The following is a 22,805-nucleotide window of genomic DNA, read 5'->3' on the forward strand; positions in this document are numbered from 1 at the left end:
ATTTTCAACAAAACCCAAGTTTTGCATCTGCTTTTATTAAAAAAAGATCAACCAGTTCCAGGGAGGGCATTGTCCCTTTCCAGAAGTCCACAAGACACTTTTTTTTAAAAAAAAAAATCACCCACTTAAAAGTTACAGCTGCATAACAAACAATTTTACACTTTATTCCTGTAACTGCAGTAAACGGTTTTTGAAAACTAGGTTCAAAAGTTGCCATGGTTTATCCTGGAGCACGCTGTGCAACTGATAACAGGACCTAACTTTGCTGGAAAAACATTTGCCATTCAGAAGTTTTATAAATGCTTTCAACACCCAACTCTTCTACAGTAAACGATCTGTCTTATCTATTTTAACATCACTTTTCTGAACTCTTGAAAACAAGCTCTTCATTTTTGAGAACTCTGGGCCAAATTCTGCCCTCTGTTACACACATGCCTCCTCCCCGGCCCACTGATTTCATCACACAAATGTAATTCAGGGCAGAATTTGGCCCTTCCTCCCTCTTTTTAACGCAGCCTGTATCCCTCAGTAGAAGGTAGTAATTTACAGAGTGAAAAATCAGGTGTTGTCTCCCATGCTTTTGACAGAGATGTGGCCTGAGTTTCACAGGAATGCATGGAACTACTCCCCCACTTTCCCAAAGGAATATGCGCTTGTAAATGCCCAATGGACTGGACTTTGCTACTAGGAGAGTTCTATCACGCTAAGAACTCAGCCGTGGATCTTTCTTGAGCAGACTCAATTACACTGAAAATATCTGTACCAATGATATGATGTGACTTTTAAGGTCCAACAAATCTTTGCTTTGACTGGTGGGAGCTCTCATTCATTACATCTGCAGGACAAGGGTTATGCACAACACCATCCATTCAACATTTAAGGTTGTTAAAGTGGGTCTGACAGGAAAATTTTCAGGCAGCAATCTAGGTGAAAGCAATCTAGGTAAACGGTAAACAGTCAAAGCAGAGGCGATTTCTCTGAGATTCAGGTATGTTGGGGGAGGGGGGAAGAGGAGAAGGTAGCAAGAATGCCTGAGGTACATATTAGACATAAATATCCAAAACCAAGCCAAGCACTTCCAGACAGATTGCTGACTGTTCGGCTTTCTTTACCCAAAGGCCTTCTATTATCTCATGGAGGAAGACAACACCACCTATTTGCTCAGAATAACTCTGCCTTAAGCTTAGTGATAAACATTATACAGAGCAAATCGAGGGCCAGATTTTGCTCCCACTGACATAAGAACAAAACTACACTGATTTCAAAAGGTGTGGGATCAGGCCTTCAGAACACATGAAACTACAGTGAGCAAACAGATTTTCCCATTCCATGGCCAAACTGAAAGAACTGGGAAACAAAAATATCAGTTAATTTCTAAGCAAAATTGAATTTCTCTGTTTTTTCTTGCTCAAACAAAAAACACTGAAAAAATGTTGTTTGGGTGAAACAGACATTTTGTTTCAGCAATGTCAACTGAAAATAAACCATTTTGACATTTCCACAATTTCTGTTTGCAGCTTTTTCAACTGAAACTATTCAAGTTTGACCAGAAGTGGTAAATAATTGATGCCTCGAAAAATATATTTTTCAATGACTTTACTGTTCTCAGAAGACAATTCGCTCAGCTCTACATGAAACATATGAAGATTGAAATTTTAATAGCTAAGATCTGCAAAGAAACACTAAATGTGGATCTCTGGATGTAGTAAATTGCCAAACATGAAATTACACCAAACACAATCACATGGTGTTAACTATACAGTAAGAACATTTATTTCAACATATAAGAGATCTCTCCCAAGCCAGATGATTTGATATAGAAATCAAAATGACCATACATTTTCTTCTCTGTCTTTGTCTACCTTGAACTCAAATTTATACAACATCAGAGTTTGCTTCTGAAACAAAATTACAAATTAAATCATAACAAAAGACACAATTTACTGGACCCTAAATTAAATTCTTTTAAAGAATTCTTCTCTCCTCCTGAGATCACCTGGAACTAAGTTCTTCCCCCTCGTCTTCCTCCTCATCTTTCCCATCCTTTTGCTTGGCCATGAATTTCTGTGGGGAAAAAGATTTTAAAATGTCTTACTTTGTAGCCAATGACAAGACACTGCAGTTAACACTTAATTCTCCACGGCAGGATATGCATCATGTTCTAAATACAATGCACATTTACATGTATTGAACAACCAGAAGCTGGCCAACTCCTGATATTGACTAGATTCTATCCTCACTGAAGTTTGCCAGTTAATTTTGCCTAGAGACTCATCTTCAGGTCTGCTGGTAAAATGCACTTATCAATGCTCCTCTTACTCTCCCAAAGCACACACCTGCACCATTGAGGAGATGGTATAAATGACTCCTAAATTAAATTTTCTGATGGTCAAATTAGTATCTTAAGTTACATGTGCAGCCATTTTAATCACAGTCTGGAGCCTTGATGACTCAGTAACATTTGGCAAGGCTAGGCTCTAAATATAGATATATGGAGATTTGCCAAAGACGGTAAGACAACTAATATCCCTCCCACACCTTCGTGGGAGGGGAAGATATCACAGATAGGATTTCCCAGCATTTAACTCAATGGTCAAGGTCATTAAGGGGTTAATAATTTCATTTCTTTAATTTGAAGTGTAGTACACTCTAGAAGTTATTTTTTTGATCTACAGAACATAGCCATGAGTGTCAACGTATTGAAAAAAATAATATAATTTGCATCTATCTGCAATTTGTTTACAAACCATTCTTTTCACCTAGAACCTACGGTTTAGCAAAACCACTACCTGAGATAATTAGCAGTCGACAGAACAAAACAGTTTTAAAAATCTCAGGTACTTTATTACTTACGGTTTAAAGGGAAAGAATCAAAAATTGTTACCTCCATATTCTGCTGATGACGCAGTGTCTTGCAATGATTTTTCATAGACATTTCACCTGCGTAGAAGAGCGAGCAGATCTGACAGAAGTAGCCAGCCTTTGGAACAAGAAAATCTAAACCTAAAAAAAAAAAAAAAAGGGGGGGGGGGGGGGGAGAATTTAACAATTCATAAACAACTCTCAATTAAAATCTACCAGGTACATTTAACCAAAATGTGTGGGGGTGGCGGTCTCTTTTAGTAAGGCCAGAAGGGATCACCAACTCTTCATTCGCATGCTAACCCCAACAACCAAATTAGTTATTTGGGTATTACAGCCCACAGAAGATTAAACCATTATGTGCCACAGGAACAAAATAGGAGGGACCGAGGTTCACTAGTTCCCAAGGCCCCTGAAATGGCGAGAAATTAAGCAAGATATATCCAGATAGTCCTAGCAAGTGACCTTCACTCCATGCTGCAAAGGAAGGTGAAAATCGGCATGGTCACTGCCAACCTGACCAAGGGAAAAAATTCCTTCCTCGCCCCACATATGTAGATCCTGAGCACATATAGCATGACCCATCCAGCTAAGCATGTGAAAGACAGAATGCTTGGTGCCACTGCAGAGCACCATCCTACCCATCCAGTGTCCCACCTCTGATGAATCTGAGGAAAGAGACCAAAGAAAACCCAGAATATGTTGTGGTTTTAAGGGGGTAACCTTTCCTGACCCCCTGAAGCATGAACTTTAGGAACATAATAATTACAAATTATACCTTACATCTTAAGTGCCTTGTTAGTCTTTGCATCATTTAAATCATTTTATACGTACTGTTCTCCCTAAACATAATATAATTCATTAAGTGAATTATGGAAGCATGCTCTAGATCAAGGACAATTTTATACAAGCATCGTGTCAGAATTCAAATTTCTTAATAAATTCCTTTGCCCTGTGCATGTACATGCTTCCCAAATCCAGTAATCCAACATGGCTACAATAACACCGTAAACAAAATTAAAAATTATGGCACCACAAAGATCAGTTTACATGGACATCTCAACTCCCAACAGTCAAAAAGCCTTAAATCTTAGGATATGTCTATACTGCAATTAAACTCTCATATCCGTTCAATTTCAGGATAGACCCTCTGGCGTCCCCAAGCTCAGACTCTAGCCCAAGCCCAAACATCTACACTACAGTTAAACAGCCCCTTAGTCCAAGTCAGACACCCATGGCTGACATGTGCCAGCTAACTGCAATGTAGACATACCCTTAAGGAACAGAACATCCTAGCAAATCATTCACAGCAACTAGAAAAAACCTTGTACAATCTTAAATTGTCACAGGTGTAAAGTTATTTCATCCATCAGAAACATCAGATTATTCAGTGAATATATGCACACATTTTATTTATAAATATGCATAAACAATGCCCACAGTTCCTATAATTAAGATATTCGTTACTAAAATCAAGTTTTATTGGGATTTAGAACATTAAACAAAGATTTTAGATTTTACCTTTTGGAGTGCTTTGTGTCTTGGATTTATCTGCTGATGAATCAACTTTTCTTCGTTTAGACTCTGGTTCTGTATCTCCTGATCCAAATTCATCTGTTAAAACCATAAAATAGAGTTTGAAGCAAAGACTTACACTAATTTAAAGGTATTTGGTACATAGCTTAAATATTTTTCATTAGTGTGGGAAGCAAACACCAGGTCTATGACCGTTACTGCTTCTTACACTGTTTGGCTTAGCCAAGCTAGAGAGTTTTTTTGTTTTTTTTTTTAAATAGACACAGGGATGGTATCACCAGATGAACTTGAAATTCAACATTTGTGTTTTACTGTGTCATTGCAAGTGCCTTGTTTCCAGCATGAAGCTCATTACAGACAAAAGAAGCACTACAACTGCCCTCAGTTTCTCCCTTGTAGAGACATCAGCTCAGAATTCATAGATTCCAGGGCCAGAAGGGACCACTGTGATCAAGTCTGACCTCCCTTATAACACATGCCATAGAATTTCCCTGAATTAATTCCTGCTTTAAGTCCAATATTTATCTGTGACTGAACTAGACTATCGTTTAGGGAAAAAAACACTCCTGATTTAAAAATCCCTAGTGAGATACCTGGATAAGTTGTTCCAGTGATTAATTACTCTGACTGTTAAAAATTTGCACTTTATTTCTAGTCTGAATTTGTCTAGCTTTGACTTCCAGCCACTGGATCTTGTTATACCTTGGTCAACTAGATTGAAGTGCACTCTATTACCAAATTTCAGTTCCTGATATCAGTGCTTAAGACTGACTTCTGTATCCACATATAAATTAAAACATTAGGAGGACATGCAGATTGTTGTAACATTCTCAGTGCATTTCAGTTTACTGAAACACAAACTTAGTTATACAGGTATAATTGATATGCTGCTCAATATTGAATTTTAAATACTGCACACATGTCAACTAGTTTCATTTGGACTGGAGAACACTGATTTCATAAAAAAAATTAAGGGTCTGTAGAAAGAGTTTCCTGGTTAACTTGGTCTAAGGTAATACCAAAATATTTGCTTCTGGAGACATGCAGATTGATAGGTTCCCCTAGAAAATGGGTGATTGCATTGTCATTATTAGCAGTAAACATTTATATATGATTTTACCCAAAGGCACCAGTTAGAATTGAAGCATCATTGTGCTTACTAGTGTAGAAAACAGAAAAAAATCTTTGTGGGTGTCTGAGCTCCCAAACATTAAGGCACTCCAACATAAAGCTGCAGGACTTTGCAGCTTGAATTTGAGTAACAGTTGGAGGCTTTTGTAATCTTGTTTCTAGAATGCTCAAAATAGAGGATTCATATGCAGTCTCCCAATGGTTAACCATTTTAAAATGGGCTCCATAGGTAATGTGGCATGGCACACTATCTCATACTGTGAATCTGCAGAAGCACTGTCATAAATGAGAACAGAATCAAGGAACAACTTTCCAAAGGCTGGGTAGACTAGAGGGAGCACTAATAAGTACCAACTTTCCCTACCTACTCATTGCTTGAAACTTTCCATCCTAGCATGTTCTCCTAAAAATCTGTCTCTACTGTTAATCTATTCAACTTGACCTTTGGGCCAGAGACTAGGGGGAGGCAAATTGTACCTTGAATCCTGGAGGAGTGTGGGGCCTGTAGAGGGGAAGAAGCTGAGAAAAGTACACATCAATGCTTTAAGGGTTGTTCTTGAATTCTGGCTATAGGAATTCTATCATGTTGTGCAATATAGTATACACCTAAACCAAGCAAAAAAACCTGAAAGGGCAAAATTAAAAAAACAAAACAAAGCAGTTTCAAAATGTTCTGTTACGAAAACAGCTACAGCTTCCTTTTAGATTGAAAATGGATGAGACTCCAATGAAAAATTATGAACAAGCAAGATAACAAATCTCTACATCAGCCCTTACCTTTCACAGTTTTTTCAGAAGATTGTGAAGGCGTCTCACTGCAGACTTCCTGCTTTATATCTGCATCAAGCAGTAGACTTGCATTTAGATCAGGTAATACAGATTCTGTATCTGATTCTTTAACAGTTGCAGTCTGACTGTCGTCATTCAAACTATTTGATTCTGGGGTAGTCAAGGTACCTTTTCCCATTTTCTCCTTGCTGGACTCAGAAGTTGAGCCTTCCACTAATTCTGTTTTATCTGCTTCCTCCTCAGTGTTCTTGTCACACTTTTCTTGCTCTGTTTCAACAGGTGTCTCAGGTGGTGGAACAATTGGTCTTTTCCTAGGCCTACCTCTTTTGCCTGGGGTTTTCACTACATAAATACAGAACAAAGAATATTAACTGATTCACCATGTATCAAAAAGCATTTCTTCAGATTTATCAATACCATTAAAATCACCAGTGAAAAATTTAAGCATTTGGCAATTTAAAAAAAAAAAGCTTTTTATATGTGCAAGTAACTTTGGAAATGTGGTTCTCCCAGAGAATGATGAAAGGAAATAATTTTTCACCACGTGTTGCTGATATTACACAGTATGTTTTCATACAAATGAAAGTGTGAGATAAGTCTTTAATTTAGATTCATATAGAAAACAGTCTAAAAAAACAGAGTTTAGAAAACTCCGCTAATAGATCTGTGACATGTACAGACTTTTGGGACTGTTACAATTATCTATGGAATGTGAAAAAATACAATTATTCCTTTTGGATTGGCCAAACTGGCACTAAAGTGATGCCTACTGATTAGCATAAGCTAAAGTTTAAGAAGTTCCCTGTTGTAATTAAGATTGTGGCCTCTGCAATTTTTCCCCATCTGCCTTGTTTATCTCTCATTCGTCTCCATTAGTAATATATGTCCAAAGGACTATCAATTGCACAGGGACTAAGTAGGATAACAGTTTAATCCATAAATCCTTCACTTCTGGACACGCATATTTATATCTTAACTTCAGGTCAGTAGTGGGGAAAATAATTAGAACAGGAGATGATGCGTATCAGAACTGAAATGTATCAACACTGATGTGAGGGAAAACTCAGCAATACTGGATTGACACTATGCATTAGCATTGGTGAGAGTCAAATTCTATAAAGCTCTCCCTGCTAAACTCTCACCCTTTTATACTTATTCTAATATATTTGACCTTAATTTGTCTGCAGTTGTAGATCACAAATGCTTCTGTCCATTTCTGGCTCTACTTCCTACCTGGAGGCTGCTGCTTGTTCTTAGTTTGTCTCCCCATTTCATTTGATTCATGCGCTTTGCTCAGGCTTAGCTCTGTAATTAAAGATTATATTTAACTTCTACGCTTTTATTTAGGTAGTTTGTTTCTTCTCTTCATTGATACAATATCCAGTTATCTGCCCTGACAGACACTGGCTAATATTAAATGACACATTAGCATAGTTTTAAATGTCTTTATGTTAATTATATATTTTAAAATGCATCTATAAAACTGTATCAGTTCCTACCTGCAGACTGCTGCTCACTCTCAGTTTCTCCTTTGATCTCTTTTTCACTTGTCTTGTTCCAAATTTCAGCTTTTTCAGTCTTCTCTGCATTTGCTACAAGTGCCTCCTTGTCTGCCTCCTGTGTACCTGCTACAAGGGTCTCATTTTCTATTTCCTTTGTGTCAGCTTCAAGAGTCTCCTTTTCTTCTGACTTTGAGTTCGCAATAGCAGCCTCCTCTTCTGGCCCTATATCTGCCAGAATTTCCATTTCTTCTGGTCCTGCAATTGCAACAATATCCTCCTCCTCCAGGTTTGTGCCTATAAAAGTATTTTCTTCTTCCTCTTCATCCTCCTCCCCAACTTCATCTACAGTAACGAAGTTTAGTTCTTCTTTTAAACGGTTGAAATCTGCCAAAAAGTCTTCGTCATCTTCAGTAACTTCATCTAAAGTTACTAGAGGCTGATCATCACTGTCTTCCTGTATTTCATCTACTGTCACTAAAGTACTAGGATCTTCAGGCAGCTGAGAAGAGATAAAGTCACCAGGATCCTCAGTAGCCCGTTTATCATCCTCTTCCTTAGGTTTTAAGGTCTCCTCAATATTCAAATCTGAAGGCTCATTTAGAGGGAGCTCTTCAACTTCTCCTATTTCATCCACAGTTACCAAGGGTTCTGCTTTTAGAAGATCTTGCTCCTCATAAACTGAACTGGAGACATCTTTAGGTACATCGTGTGAAAAGTCTTCCTGTTCAGATATCTCATCTAAAGTAACAAGTGATTGTGGGTCTTTTACTGCTTCTGAAATCAGCTCCTCTTCTTCATTTACTTCATCCACAGTAACTAGACCCTGTGGGTCTGTTATTGCTTCTAAATTGGAGTCTCCTACCAATTGTGCAGTCATCTCCTCCTCTTCTCCAATCTCATCCAAAGTGACAAAGGATAATTCGCTCTCAGCAACATGTGCTATGGAGTTTTTACCTTTCTTCCTCTTAGCAATAGGCTCAGAGGAAGAGTTATTTTTAGCAGAATCTTTTCTTTTCCCCCGGGGTGGATTTCGCCTGGTTTGAAGAGGAAAGTCTGTCTCTTCTACAACCTCATCCACAGTAACAAACTCATCCAAGTTAAATGGGAAAAGCTCTTCTTCCTGTGAAATGTAAAACTATTAATTTAGTAGGCAAAGTGCACCAATACTATAATGTCCGTCATCCACATTTTAAGACAGAACATGAAACTGCAATTTTTCAGGTGAATTCAGTGGTTGTGAAAGGCATCTGCAGTTTGAAGCTGACAGTGAAATTTTGAAGTTCAATAGCTAAAAGATGTATCATACAAGAAAATGGAAAAACCCCACTGAAATCAAAGACATTTTATTTTGTGTATGTAGCACAAAACATTAATTATGTGAATGGATACATATCAAAAGGAATATATACACAAGAAACTCATGGAAAGAAAAGTAATTTGCTGAGTTTATGGGCTCAGTTGCAAGTTTATTCAGTATTGACATTTCTACTCTGAAGATGAGCCAAAGGAATGTAGATACTTGAGAATTTTCCAAAATCATACCTGGGTAGTCTTGATTTTTTTTTAAATGGACCACAATGCCAGTGTATATTTTAAATGTTTTTCTGAATTTGCAAGAATTCAACTGTAGCCTTACATAACTCTTCAAACAATGTCAGCACTTGAGGGGTGTAGACGATATTTGATGTAACAGATAAGACAGGCTTCAAACTGTCCACTCTTTAAAGTCTTTTCTCTTCCCTTCAGACATTTCACCTTACATATCCCCTTTTCTCTTTCCTTCCAACCTTTTATTCTCTGGTTTTGACATCTAAAGTGTGGTACATTCACTACGGCTCCAACATACATACTGACAGAACTGGTGGGGAGAATCTCTCTCGACCTTCTTTCCTTTAACCTCCTCTCTCTTCCTCCTCAACCCTTTCTCCCACCAATATCCACAGCCATTCCTTGTTGTGGATAACCCTTTTCAGAAGAGACATGGGAGGTTTCGGTTTTGTGAGGGCCTTGACTGAGTGGAAAAAGGAGGAGGTTGTGACTTAATGGCACGTGCAGCGGTGAGGAGGCAAGGAAGGATATTGGGTGTTGGCTTTCACTAACTTGTTTACAAAACAATTATTTTCGACTGATTTTAAAAAGATGTAAATAGATGGTGAACATTTTGGTGCTAATTTAGAATTTTGTTTGCTCCAAAATGGTTAAGCCATTTTCACAGGAGTAGGAAACTAAAAACTGTCTATTTGGGATTCAAGTCTGTTTTGATTCATAACTTGTTTTTTCTCTCCAGTCTGATAGGTGGAAGAGAGTCCTTCTGAAGGCACTTTATAAGTAATAAGATGAAAATCAAGGAGGCAGCAGAAATTAACTCTTGACAGTGTGATGTAAGTTAAAAAAGATCCAGCCTCCTGGCTCCAAATTTGGAATCAAATTTGTTGTATAAGTAATCAATGAATTTGTCAAAACCTCCATCATGCCAACGTATACACTTCTGCACTTGCTCATGGAGAGATGAAAAACTTGTTCCTATAACAGTTTAGGCCCAAAGCAATTTTACTCCCTCTTTCCTATCAAATACCATAGCTATATAAAAAGGGACTGTACCCTTATTCCTCATTTTTTGGTAGTCCTGGCAAAAATCAAATTGCCAGCACAACAAACTGATAGACATGCAATGTCACATGTCATTTTAAGAAAGGAAACAGAATACAGCCAAGTTTTTTTTTAAATGACTTCTTTCAAACTCAAAAATGAAATTATTGTAGATCGTCTTCTCAAATTTTGCAGGCAATAAGCACTAAAAACAGTGTCTCTCTACCAATCAGAAAGCAAAAGAGTACACAAAGATTATCGTGTAAATCAGATGGAATATATAGCCAAGACTGGAGGGGAAGGAGAGAGTGGCTGGCTACACATCTCTAACTAAAGCAAGTCTTTTGCCTTCTTTTTTTCCCTGCAGGCGGAGAAATGCTCTGTGTCAAGTTGTAGAACGGTGAAAAATAAAGCTACACATCAATCCTGGATTAGTAACTGACTTTCCACATCTACTGTGCCTTTTTCAATTTGCAGCATCTGTACCAATCTCAGTGATTACTTTAGTACAGCTCTGGAAATAATGTCAGTCAACATCTACTTTATGGAGAGAAAAGGAAGCACGTAATATTGAAAAACTGACTTTTCTCCCCTCTCCTCCCTTCCTGCCAAAACCCCCAAACAACATGAAACAGAGGGAGAGTCAAACTGAGGCTTCTTCAACTCAGCTATCTGTAAAAACTATAAAAACTTAATACCTACCAATCCCTTATTTCAGCAAATGGCATATCAGGAATGTAAGTATTGTTTCTCTCTAGCATAAAGCACAAAAATGATTTGTTTATGGGAGAGGCACTGTTATTGTGATTGGTTTTGATCCCTCCCATTACACCAGTTATTTGAGAGAGGACCTGGGAAGATTGTCTCTGTCATTCTTATCCCATGCCTCATCACGGCACTTATAAGGAAGAGCTCTAAGATACGCAAACTTGAGATCTAATAGTCAGGCTCCTTTTTGAAGCAGGCAAAATTTGGGACCTAAAAATTACCCCGTCAAAGGAAGTTAAGCTTTTTATATTCCTGAAACAGGAAACTCAGGCTCTTTTCCCAAGATGAACATAATTTACAGACAACTAATAAAAAGTTGTAACAAAAGTATCCTGAAAAATCCACTAAGCAAGAGCTCGCAAGAAATAAAGCTAAAAACTTATTTTGTTCTCTTAAAGAAAATCGCTTACTGTAAGTTCAACTACGTTTGGTTCCTTACCTCTTTTGGTTTTACATTGCCACCAGAGCCAGTTTTAGTATTCCTACTAATTCGACCAGTAGGAACCTGCAAAATTAGACAAAAATTTAAATGAAACAAGTTAGCCAATCAATCATCTCAAAAACAACTTCTTCTCTTAAGGAAGTTCTTTTTAAACAATCCAGATAGAGTCATTTGATTGCATGCTTGGCATGTACAGAACTAAGCCAACCACCAATTATAAGTCCAGGCATATAGTCTCTAGTACCAAGTCACCGGTAACGTCTTGTTTAGTTATCTGTTCACCTTTCAGCAACCAGTGCCTGTGCAGGATAATCTAGGACTTGACAAAGGAAGCATCAGCTCACAAAAGGAGAGAAAACTTCTTTCCCATTCAGAACTATACCAAGAACATAAAGTTATGACACTCAGTACAGACCTGCTTACAGAAGTTACCTTCCTGCAATTTTATCCAAGTATCATTTTCAAACCAGTTACATACTTGAATTGTACACAACTGGTTGCTTGCCATCCTACTACTCCAACTTGACTGTTGGCCCAAATCAGTTCAACAGGTTACAGAAAGGGGAAGGGGAACATAATCTTACTGTCTCATATTCAACATCTGGGAGAAGCATCAGAGTTAGTTACTGGTCAGTCACATTGAACCAGCCTTCTTGCCCTTCTCACCTTATTGCCGTTGTCGTCTTTCTTCATGCTGGATGATCTACTCTCTCTCTCTTGAGACTGCTTTGAACTACCCCTAGAGTCCACTCTTGAGTCCTTGTCTTGCTGAGATGAACTCCTCCCACTGCCTCCCTTTACAACAACAGGACTTATGTCCAGTTTAGACTTGGTGATGCTATCTGGCAGACTTGATCTGCTGCCAATAGCTCTTGGTTGACCCACTTCTTTTGATGAAAGTTTCTTCTCAGTAGCAGATCTGCTTCTGGTCTCAGGTTTTGAGGAAGCTTTCTGCTCCTCTGTTTTAGTCAGAGAAGTCTCATTTCTCCGCATCATAACTCTTGACTTTGATATATCAGGGATAGACACCACAGCCTTTAAGATTGTTTTACTAACAGAGGTAGGTTCCTTGATGGATACAAATGCGGCAGACGATGTACTTGCTTTGCTGGTTTCATCTATTTTAACTTGTCCTGGTCCTTTATTTTGATGTGCCTTGATTAAAGTTCTCTCATTCTTTTCATTCAGCACTTTTTCTTCAGTGTTCTCTATGTCTGTCCCAACACTGGCCAGAGGCTTTTCGGGTTTCTTCTCTACATCTGTCCCAACGTTGGCCACTGGCTTTTCTGGTTTCTTCTCTGTATCTGTCCCAATGCTGGCTACAGGCTTCTCCAGTTTCTTCTCCATAGCTGCCCCAATCTTAGCCGCTGACTTTTCCAGTTTCTTCTCCAAGGCTGGCCCGACTTTGGCCACTAGCTTTTCTGGTTTCTTCTCTATAGACACCACAACATTGACCACAGGTATTTCAAGTTTAGTTTCCACTGCGTCAGTAACAGCATTTTTTACAGGAGTATCCAATGTGTTGCTTGATTGTATGTCTTCAGCTGACAGCGTTTCCACTGAAGCCGCAGCAGAATCAGGTGGCACTGCTTCAGAAACAGCCTCAGCTGTTTCCATGGTTGTTGGTTTCACAGCAGAGTCTGACTGCCCATCTTCTAGCTTGCCCACACTGGATAACTCTTCTGATGATCCACTGACAGGAACAGGCAATTCTTCAGGTTTCACTTTAGTTTCTCCTTCTGTTACAGTTGTGATAGCAGATTCCAATAATTCTGTTTCAGAGTTATCTTTAACTACCTCTTCCTTCTGAAGGCTGAAAGGAGGCAGCAGGATCTCTTCTGATTTAACTTTGGATAATTCATCATCAGCTGGTTTGATAGCTGAGCCAGTAACTGCAACTTCAGATTCCCCCTTGGATGTTTCAACTTCCGATGGCTTTGTAGCAGAATCACGTACCGTTCTTTCAGGCTCCAACTCAGAGGCTTCTATCTGCACTGTCGAAGTCTCGGCTTTGACAGAGTTGGAAATGATTTCTTCCTTTGCCACACTAGGCTCTACTGGAGGATTAGCAGCTGCTGTTTGCACCACTCCTGATCCCTCTGGGTTTTTTTTCAAGTCAGAGCTAAATGTATTTAAAAAAAACAAAAGAAATCAAACTATGTTGAGAATTCCACAGTTATCAGTAACCTCTTGACGCCAATGGTTGGGATTTCCTGATGCATTAGTGGCTTAGCATTGGGAAATCTAGCCTATCAGCGTTAAAATGGTTAGAATATTGAGGCAAATAACTGATTAGTTTACAATTTTTGTCTAATCCACTTCAGTACTGAAGACCTCTAATAATTCAAATTACATTACTTACTTGTAGTTAGATTTCTCTGAAGGTACTATACGCTATAGATGTGTCCTGTGACCTCAGAGCTGACAAGCAAGCTTAAATTTGGATTCCCTGATGTGGGACAGACTGTGTACACACACACACACATAAAATGTAACTCAGTTTTTCTATATAAACTTAGTCTAAAACTATGGTAAATTGCTCAGCTCTCCAAGAGCGATGTTTGACGATAATATCCTCTACAGTAACTACCCTACTGAACTCCTCATATATGTTACAAGTTTAATAAGCACTTTCCTTTCAACTGAAATTATCTTGGTTATAATTGTGGAAAAGGCCACGCGCAGACGAGGCCTATTTTCTGCAATGCTATACTTTGCTGTTTAAGCTTACTGTCAGCTCCCAAGATAATAAAGCCCAGGATGACAAAGAAACAGGATAGCACTTTTCAGAGAACTTCAGTTACAGGCAAGTACATTATTTTTCTCTGAAGAAAACATTGTCTATAGACATTCTTGGGAAACTTTGAAGCTGGAGATGTCTAAACCTCCTTTTTCGTGTCTCCTGAAAGTGGCCATCCTGAGATTACATAAAACTAGATGAAAAGATGCCAATACATTGATCAATTCTGATGTTCTAGTTAGGTGATAAAATGTTATGTAGACGATCAGTCGAGGGGATAAACAGAAAACTGGTTAATAAGTGGATATGCACCAAGATGTGGATCTTTATTATGGTCTCTCAGATCCAAAGTATATAAAAAAAAATATATGCACAACTATATGAATCTTCATGAAGGGCTGCCATTTGGTTAATACTTCTGGCATGCTGACATCAAGGAAGTCCAAAGCTGACGCAAACGGAATCAATCACCGAAGGCCCAACTTTGATGTGGTAAGATATACAAGTGTTAAAGACTACATTAAGTCAGAACAATTAAAGCAGCCAAAAAGCAACAAGGAGTAAATCTCCATCACCTAAGCACAACAAGATGCACACTTCAATGTGCCCTGAAAGCTCACCTCGCACCTAGCGCCATCTTCATCTGCCACATATATTGAAGAGAAATAGGAAGAGTGGGGTTAGTTCTGTTTCAGAAGTATCACTATAGATTGAGCACAGTTGTAACCTATGTTACTATTATGCATCAGAGAATCAGACGAAAACTTGCAGGAAAATGTAGTCGAGCGGCTTCCATCTGTGATAGGTGATCTACTGCAGTCCTCCCCCTAAAAGGTGGCAGGCTCACAGCATTCCAAAGTACAGCAGAAAAAAATCTCTCGGAGTAATGGATCCTGTGTGTTTCTGAACAGCTCCTGCACGGAATTTTGGGAGTTTCCTCCCAGGCCTCATTGTTTACTTCATGGTAATTGGAGATCTCATAAAAGAGTTAGAAATATTTTCTCACTTGCCCATTCAAATAAAATTTTCTCCTTCCAAAAATTTGCTTGGAGTTGAGTCATTTCAAGTCAGTCATGTCCAAACACCAGTGGCTGGGGTGAAAGTGTTTCAATTAGTTTTTGACCAAACAAAACTAATCTGTTTCTCGTGGCACAAATATTAAACATACAGATCAGTTGTGACAACGAAGATACTTTGGTATTTAACAACCTTAGAAAGGCAGGTCTCTGAATACCAAAGACTCTATTATGTTCCAAAAGCGAGATTCATTTCAAATATATTTCCCTTCTATTTGGGCATACGATAGCCCCCCGCGACATTTGCCTAGTTTTTGTATGTAGTAAAACTCATCTAGACAACTTGATGCAGCGCATAGCCAAAAGAGGCAGTCCTGAAAGACCAGCTCTATTTAAGAAGCATAGAGATTTTGATCAAAGATAAGCTACGTCCCCCCTGCCAAACTGCACACAGCTCAGCATCTGCAAAGGGGGAGAATCTGTCCATAAGCTTCTACCAGGAATGGAAAAAACAGCAAGTTTATTAAATAGCAGCAAATAATGCAAGGCCATACATTGCTTGCATCTTCAACTGCTTATAGTGAATGCTGTAAGTGCACACACATACATCTTCTATATAAATCAACTGAGATCAGTCTGTGGATCTTCAGGACTGTGTGACTTCTCTCAGAGACAAAAGTACCTTGGTGGTCTCCAAAAAACATTAATCTGACAGATTCAAACTGGACTTTCATAGCCCGGGCTGATGCACAGTTCTGCTTTCTTGCCCAGAATGTAAGGTCAATGATGAGAGAGTGAGGCAAAAATATCAAGTTGGTTGAAAATAATGGGTGCAAGGACTTGAAAGCCCTGCTACGCTATGGGAAGGAAGTGGCATATTGCACTACCAGAAGGATATTTCCCATTGCATAAAAAGGGTAAAACCCACAAATACCTGATGCTCCAGTCTTGCATCTTCAGTCATTTGTGTCAACACCTAACATCACTCAGAGCTGCCCATCGGAGTTAACAATGGAGGTCAAATAAAGGGTGAGCTCCAGCAACCCAAAAAAGAGCAGGCATGTGCCATAAAGGATGCAAGATAGAGGCAAATCCTTAATTCTCCATTTTAAACTCAGATTAAGAAAGAGATTGCAGGCTGGTCTTCAGTTCTTCTGGAATCTTAATCTGGAACAGGAAAATTCTTGACTACATTTGCTGAAAGAAACCACCTCCTTCATTATTAGAAACAGTTGGGATATCCATGCCAGTGGTCTACCACCCCAGCCAGAAGGTAAAGTAAATGGCCTTAGGCCATTTCTTCATGCTGGGTAATGATCAAATGTCAAGAAACATTCCAAGATTTCTTTAAGATTATCTCGACCATCCATAGGAATCAAGAATACTGTTCCCCCTTCTCTCCTCAAATTATCCTATCCCATTCCTCTCCACAGAAAAATTCCAGGGGGTAAGCGTGACAAAACAGCACTCATCCCATATTATGGGACTTACTTTTTTGCTTCTTATATGGTGATTATATCTCAAAAGGATAACAGGCCTTACAAAGAAAGGCTTACAAAGCTGAATGTAAGGATCATTCCGACATGGAGACAACTGCCTCATAGGCTGAAAGGGAATCTGTACAGGGTGAAGTTGGTAAGCAAAAACTTTATTTTGTCCATTTGTTCACCAGCCACAGTACTACTTTGCGCAGTATCTGGGACTCATAAAGATAAGATTAATTTGTATTGTGCCATATTGGTAGGTCAGCTGCTACCTAGAACCCATCGATCTGGAATCAGTAAGGTTACCTGAACATCTATATTGGTGCGACTCAGAACCACTAGTTCAAAAGCAGTTCCCCTATGCTTCCAACTTCCAATGTGCTCTGAACACCACTCATAAGTTTAAGAATGTCTTAATACACTTTTGTTTTACATTCATAGCTTGACATTATTTTCAAAACCAGCACGTAGACCATGAGAGAATCATCAGGAGCACAGAGAAGGAAGAAACCATGCTTTGAAAATATTACACCATTAGCAGCTGTGTGATATTACATATAACGACTTATAAAATGTTACTATACTATAGAATAATAGTGCATAACACTATAGTAATATTACCTTAAATGGTAAATTTTGGACCATTACTAAAGAGCACTATAGATTAAATCTCTCTCTCTCACACACACACACACACACACGTACATATACATGGATCTGAGTTACAGAAAACATTTTAAGGACAATTATCCTTTTCCCACCTACAGGAAGTACTTTGTATGATCTACTGTCATTTGAGATAAAAAGTATTTGCAAAACATTGTGTTTTATATTCTAGAACCAATGAACAGTTACTCCATAATTAGATATTTTACTATCATTCAGGCATACAAGGTGCATTTAAAAAAATTTCCATTATGTATTACAAAATAATAATTTCTCTTTTCTGGATTCTGATGTTAAAGTTAAGTATCTAAACTAGTTTTCCATTATCTAGTTAGTGGCCTATATCCGTTAGACAGAAGTATAAAGTAAATTTAGAAAACTGAACCACCTCCTCTAATTTGTTTTAGCATTTGAAAACAGAAACAATAGATGTTGTGGCTTGATAAATGACAGCACTGAAAGATGAAATATAGGAATCACCTACTGACCAAGTACAACGAGAGCTTTTTCAGCAACATAGTCTTCCACCAAAACTTAAACACATGGGTGAAATCCTGGACCAGTTGAAATAAATGACAAAACCATTTACTTTAACAGGGCCAGGATTTCACCATTTCTCCACACTCATTCAGACCCCAGACTCTCAAGCAAACACATATTTTACAAAAAACTCTATGCAAGTTAAGAAAGTAAATGTCTTTGATACACAGGACAAAGAACTAAAAAAAAAAGGAAGCGGCAGTAGGTAACTGTTAGCACATCTCTAAATATAATCCAACTGCAGTTTTTTCCCATTATACATAGCTTGCTTTTGAGAGAAATGTGTAGTAGACTACTTAATTCATCAATCATGGAGGGCCACTTTTTGAACAGTGCATACAGAAATTAACAAATATTTGAAAGGTATACCTTCCTTTACTTGGTTCTTGGTTTTTCAGCTCTTTTTTCATAACTTCAGCCTATAACATAAAATCACCAAGTGTTGAACATCTATGAAATTCAGAAACAGCACAAAAAAGTATATATGCCCAATACATCCAGTTAAAAGCACCACAGAGCCCATTCATAACTACACCCAGAAGATCAAATGACAGTGAATAATGTAAGTCATTCTAAAAAGGTCTTATTACAAAACACAGTTTGTAAGATGTGTTTTAGCCTGATGTCTTGTGGCTCTTTATAGCTGTGATGACTTTAAAATGATTTAGCATTTAGTTTCTGTTATGTTTGGAGGTGGGGGGGGGGAGAGAAGGGGTTAAACGTATTTCCCCTGTTCAAGCAGCACCCTCTTTCTGCTCCTTCGTATCCTCATCAATGTAACAGATGTAGTGCCCTGATACAACTATGATTTGTCTGTCAGAGACAGATATACAGAGGACATAAGTTATCTTTAAAGAAGATATTCTAATGTATGTTCCAAATACAACAAATATCACAGCTGTACTAAGCTAAAGGTTTGACTCTGCCCTCCAAAATGTGTTGATGTGACATCTGTTTCTTAGAGGATAATCAAGCCATTTTGTTTTTAAAATAATTAAACTCACTTTTTAAAATTTAAGGACTATGTCCTCTGAAAAACAAAGCACTACCAATCCAAACTCTCCAGCTGCTATGATGGGGAGTAAAGTTCCAACAACCTTTTAAGCAATAACAGGGACTTTGAAAGTGGTAGTGGTAGGCTTTGGCTCAAAGTAGAAATACAGTGTTTAGAACTATATTATACTAAAATAAAGAACATCACCTTTACAAAGAATTGCAGGTATACTCTAATGACAAAAACTGATTTGGAACCCATTTTCAGATCATATGATTTCAGTATTATCACTTCTCTCCCATCCATCCACCACCAGATTTTAGCAATAAAAGAATACGGAAAGCCAGTTTGCACACTTTGTAACTGGAGTGTGCTTGGAAATAGGAAAAAATATAGCTTAACTGATTGTTAGTTTCTCAGAATAAATTAAAAGGTAATGGGAGGCTTTTTAGAGAAAAGAATGCATATGGGGAAATAGAGCTGGCGCTCTTGGGCTCTACAGAATGTGGATAGCAGGATGTTTCAGCATTGTAAAACTCAAAGAAGGGTGAATGCACACTGAGAGGTTGCTGCGATCCGAAGCAGCAAGGAACAAAGGGGGACTCATCCTCTCCCTGCTCAGGTGACCCACTACAGGCACTTCCCTCTCCTACCCAGCTACACATAAAAGAACTCCGAAGCACTGGAAACTACACCTATAAAGTACAGTTTTCTGACTGTGGAGTGAAAATTGTTAGGGCCCTATTCACATAGATTAGAACGGTGCTAGATAAAAGCATGTTTAAAGGACAATATCAGCTCTAATTTAGAACCGAACAATGTGCGTGTTGTAAAAAAAATGCTTTTCCAACACCTAATAGAAATATTTCCATATGTTTTAAAAATATCAATAGACATTTAATAAAAATAGATTATGCTCCCTTGCATTGCAAGCAATGTGGCATTGGGCTAGTACATGAGAACACAAAAGTAAACTGATTTTCCGTTTTAAGATGACAAACACAAGATGTAAACGAGTAAAAAGTTAAAATGTTAAGACTTTCAGCTTTAATAACTTTAGGTGTTACTAGTAACATAGGTAAGGAATTTTTTTTTTTTTAATCAAATGGGTTTTTACATGAATGTTCATTTAAGCATGGTTACTGCTAACAATGTTGATATACGCTACTTTCATGAGGCTAGAGGGTGTAGTAACAGTGTTATTCTATGTCCACACCTATATGCCATCTTCAGATGTATGGACTGCACACATATAGGTGTGTTTACATTAGACAAGTTAGTATTCATACCACAACAGCCACCAAATGGTGAAACACCATCAGCCACTTACACAGGCATGTTTCAGAGTGGTAGCTGCGTCAGACTGTATCAGCAGAAAGAACTAGGAGTACTTGTAGCACCTTAGAGACTAAAATTTATTTGAGCATAAGCTTTTGTGGGCTAGAGCCCACTTCATCAGATGCATGCAGTGGAAAAAATACAGTAGGAAGAGATATATACACATACATATACAGAGAACATGAAAAAATGGGGGCTGCCATACCAACTCTTAACGAGACCAATCGATTAAGGTGGGCTATGTCAGCAGGAGAAAAAAAAACTTCTGCAGTGATAATCAGGATGGCCCATTTCAAACAGTTGACAAGAAGGTGTGAGTACCAGTAGAGGGAAAATTAGCCTGGGGAAATAGTTTTTAGTTAGTGTAATGACTCATCCACTCCCAGTCTTTATTCAAGCCTAATTTAGTGTCCAGTTTACAGATTAATTCCAGTTCTGCTGTTTCTCATTGGAGTCTGTTTTTGAAGTTTTTTTGTTGAATAATTGTGACTTTTAGGTCTCTGAGTGTCCAGGAAGCTTAAAGTGTTCTCCGACTGGTTTTTGAATGTTATGATTCCTGATGTCAGATTTGTGTCCATTTATTCTTTTGCGTAGAGACTGTCAGGTTTGGCCAGTGTACATGGCAGAAGGGCACTGATGGCACATGATGGCATATATCACATTGGCAGATGTGCAAATGAACGAGCCTCTGATACTGTGGCTGATGTGATTAGGTCCAATGATGGTGTCCCTTGAATAGATACATGGAAAGAGTTGGCAACGGGCTTTGTTGCAAGGATAGGTTCCTGGGTTAGTGTTTTTGTTGTGTGGTTGCTTGTGAGTATTTGCTTTAGGTTTGGGGGCTGTCTGTAAGTGAGGACTAGCCTGTCTCCCAAAATCTGTGAGAGTGAGGGATCGTCCTTCAAGATAGGTTGTAGATCCTTGATGCACTGGGGAGGTTTTAGTTGGGGGCTGAAGGTGACTGCTAGTGGTGTTCTGTTACTTTCTTTGTTGGGCCTGTCCTAAAGCAGGTGACTTCTGGGTACTCTTCTGGCTCTGTCAATCTGTTTCTTCACTTCAGCAGGTGGGTATTGTAGTTGTAAGAATGCTTGATAGAGAGTAGGTGTTTGTCTCTGTCTGAGGGGTTGGAGCAAATGCGGTTGTATCTTAGAGCTTGGCTGTAGACAATGGATCGTGTGGTGTGGTCTGGGTGAAAGCTGGAGGCATGTAGGAAAGTACAGCCATCAGTAGGTTTCCAGTATAGGGTGGTGTTTATGTGACCATCGCTTATTAGCACTGTAGTGTCCAGGAAGTGGATCTCTCGTGTGGACTGGTCCAGGCTGAGGTTGACTGTGGGATGGAAATTGTTGAGATCATGGTGGAATTCCTCAAGGGCTTCTTTTCCATGGGTCCAGATGATAAAGATCTGTCATCAATGTAGCGTAAGTAGAGTAGAGGCATTGGGGACGAGAGCTGAGGAAGCATTGCTCTAAGTCACCCATAAAAATGTTGGCATATTGTGGGGCCATGCGGGTACCCATAGCAGTGCCGCTGACTTGGTATACATTGTCCCCAAATGTGAAATAGCTGCGGGTGAGGACAAAGTCACAAAGTGTAGCCACCAGGTTTGCCGTGACATTATCAGAGATACTGTTCCAGACAGCTTGTAGTCCATCTTTGTGTGAAATGTTGGTGTAGAGGGCTTCTACATCCATAGTGGCCAGGATGGTATTATCAGGAAGATCACCAATGGATTGCAGTTTCCTTAGGAAGTCAGTGGTGTCTCGAAGATAGCTGGGAGTGCTGGTAGCATAGTGCCTGAGGAGAGAATCTACATAGCCAGACAATCCTGCTGTCAGGGTGCCAATGCCTGAAATGATGGGGCATCCAGGATTTCCAGGTTTATGGATCTTGGGAAGCAGATAGAATACCCCTGGTCGGGGTTCTAGGGGTGTGTCTGTGCAGATTTGTTCTTGTGCTTTATGATCAAATAAATTGGTTAGTCTCTAAGGTGCCACAAGTACTCCTCGTTCTTTTTACCTAGGCATGGCTCAAGACATTTTTACCACTGTGTCAAACATATAGGCTTTGGGTTTTCACTACTTTCAAGACCACCTGCAGATTTTCATAACAGTGGTAAAAACGCCTGAGCCCTATGTACCCTACTGCTTGTATGCTCACGTTGTTGGAGACTGTTGCTGCTATATGGACACTAGTTTTTCCGTTGTATCATTCAAAGCACAGATGAGGGGAAAAAAATACTGCTTTGAAAGCACGGAGTGCTGAAAGCTGCTCTTTGTTTGCACTAGCTCTAATTTGGTTAAACATGTATTGTAACAAAGCCATGTTATTTGTTGCTAAACAAGATACGGGCAATGGTTACAGAAAGCACATTTGCATCTTACAATGCATCTTTGAAAGACATTCCC

At 38.8% G+C, this 22,805-nt stretch overlaps 1 protein-coding gene across 12 annotated transcripts in view; it reads right to left on the bottom strand.

The window, feature by feature from the left end:
- Positions 1-1,750: 1,750 nt before the first annotated feature.
- ZNF638 (zinc finger protein 638) overlaps positions 1,751-22,805 on the bottom strand; it is a 67,160-nt gene continuing 46,105 nt past the window's right edge. For 7 of the 12 annotated variants that reach the window (XM_073343039.1, XM_073343037.1, XM_073343038.1 and 4 more), the window contains 9 exons: positions 18,435-18,484; positions 12,286-13,741; positions 11,617-11,682; positions 7,818-8,940; positions 7,552-7,623; positions 6,307-6,660; positions 4,384-4,476; positions 2,885-3,003; positions 1,751-2,064 (listed from right to left, as the gene is read on the bottom strand). In XM_073343039.1, the coding sequence (XP_073199140.1) occupies positions 1,993-2,064; positions 2,885-3,003; positions 4,384-4,476; positions 6,307-6,660; positions 7,552-7,623; positions 7,818-8,940; positions 11,617-11,682; positions 12,286-13,741; positions 18,435-18,484 (3,405 nt within the window). In that variant the 3' untranslated portion in view covers positions 1,751-1,992. Of the gene's footprint in view, positions 2,065-2,884; positions 3,004-4,383; positions 4,477-6,006; positions 6,155-6,306; positions 6,661-7,551; positions 7,624-7,817; positions 8,941-11,616; positions 11,683-12,285; positions 13,742-18,434; positions 18,485-22,805 lie in introns of those variants that run through there. The other 5 variants (XM_073343042.1, XM_073343046.1, XM_073343041.1 and 2 more) reach the window with 5 other exon arrangements.

Source organism: Lepidochelys kempii, chromosome 4, assembly GCF_965140265.1.
Source record: "Lepidochelys kempii isolate rLepKem1 chromosome 4, rLepKem1.hap2, whole genome shotgun sequence".
NCBI lineage: Eukaryota > Metazoa > Chordata > Testudines > Cheloniidae > Lepidochelys > Lepidochelys kempii.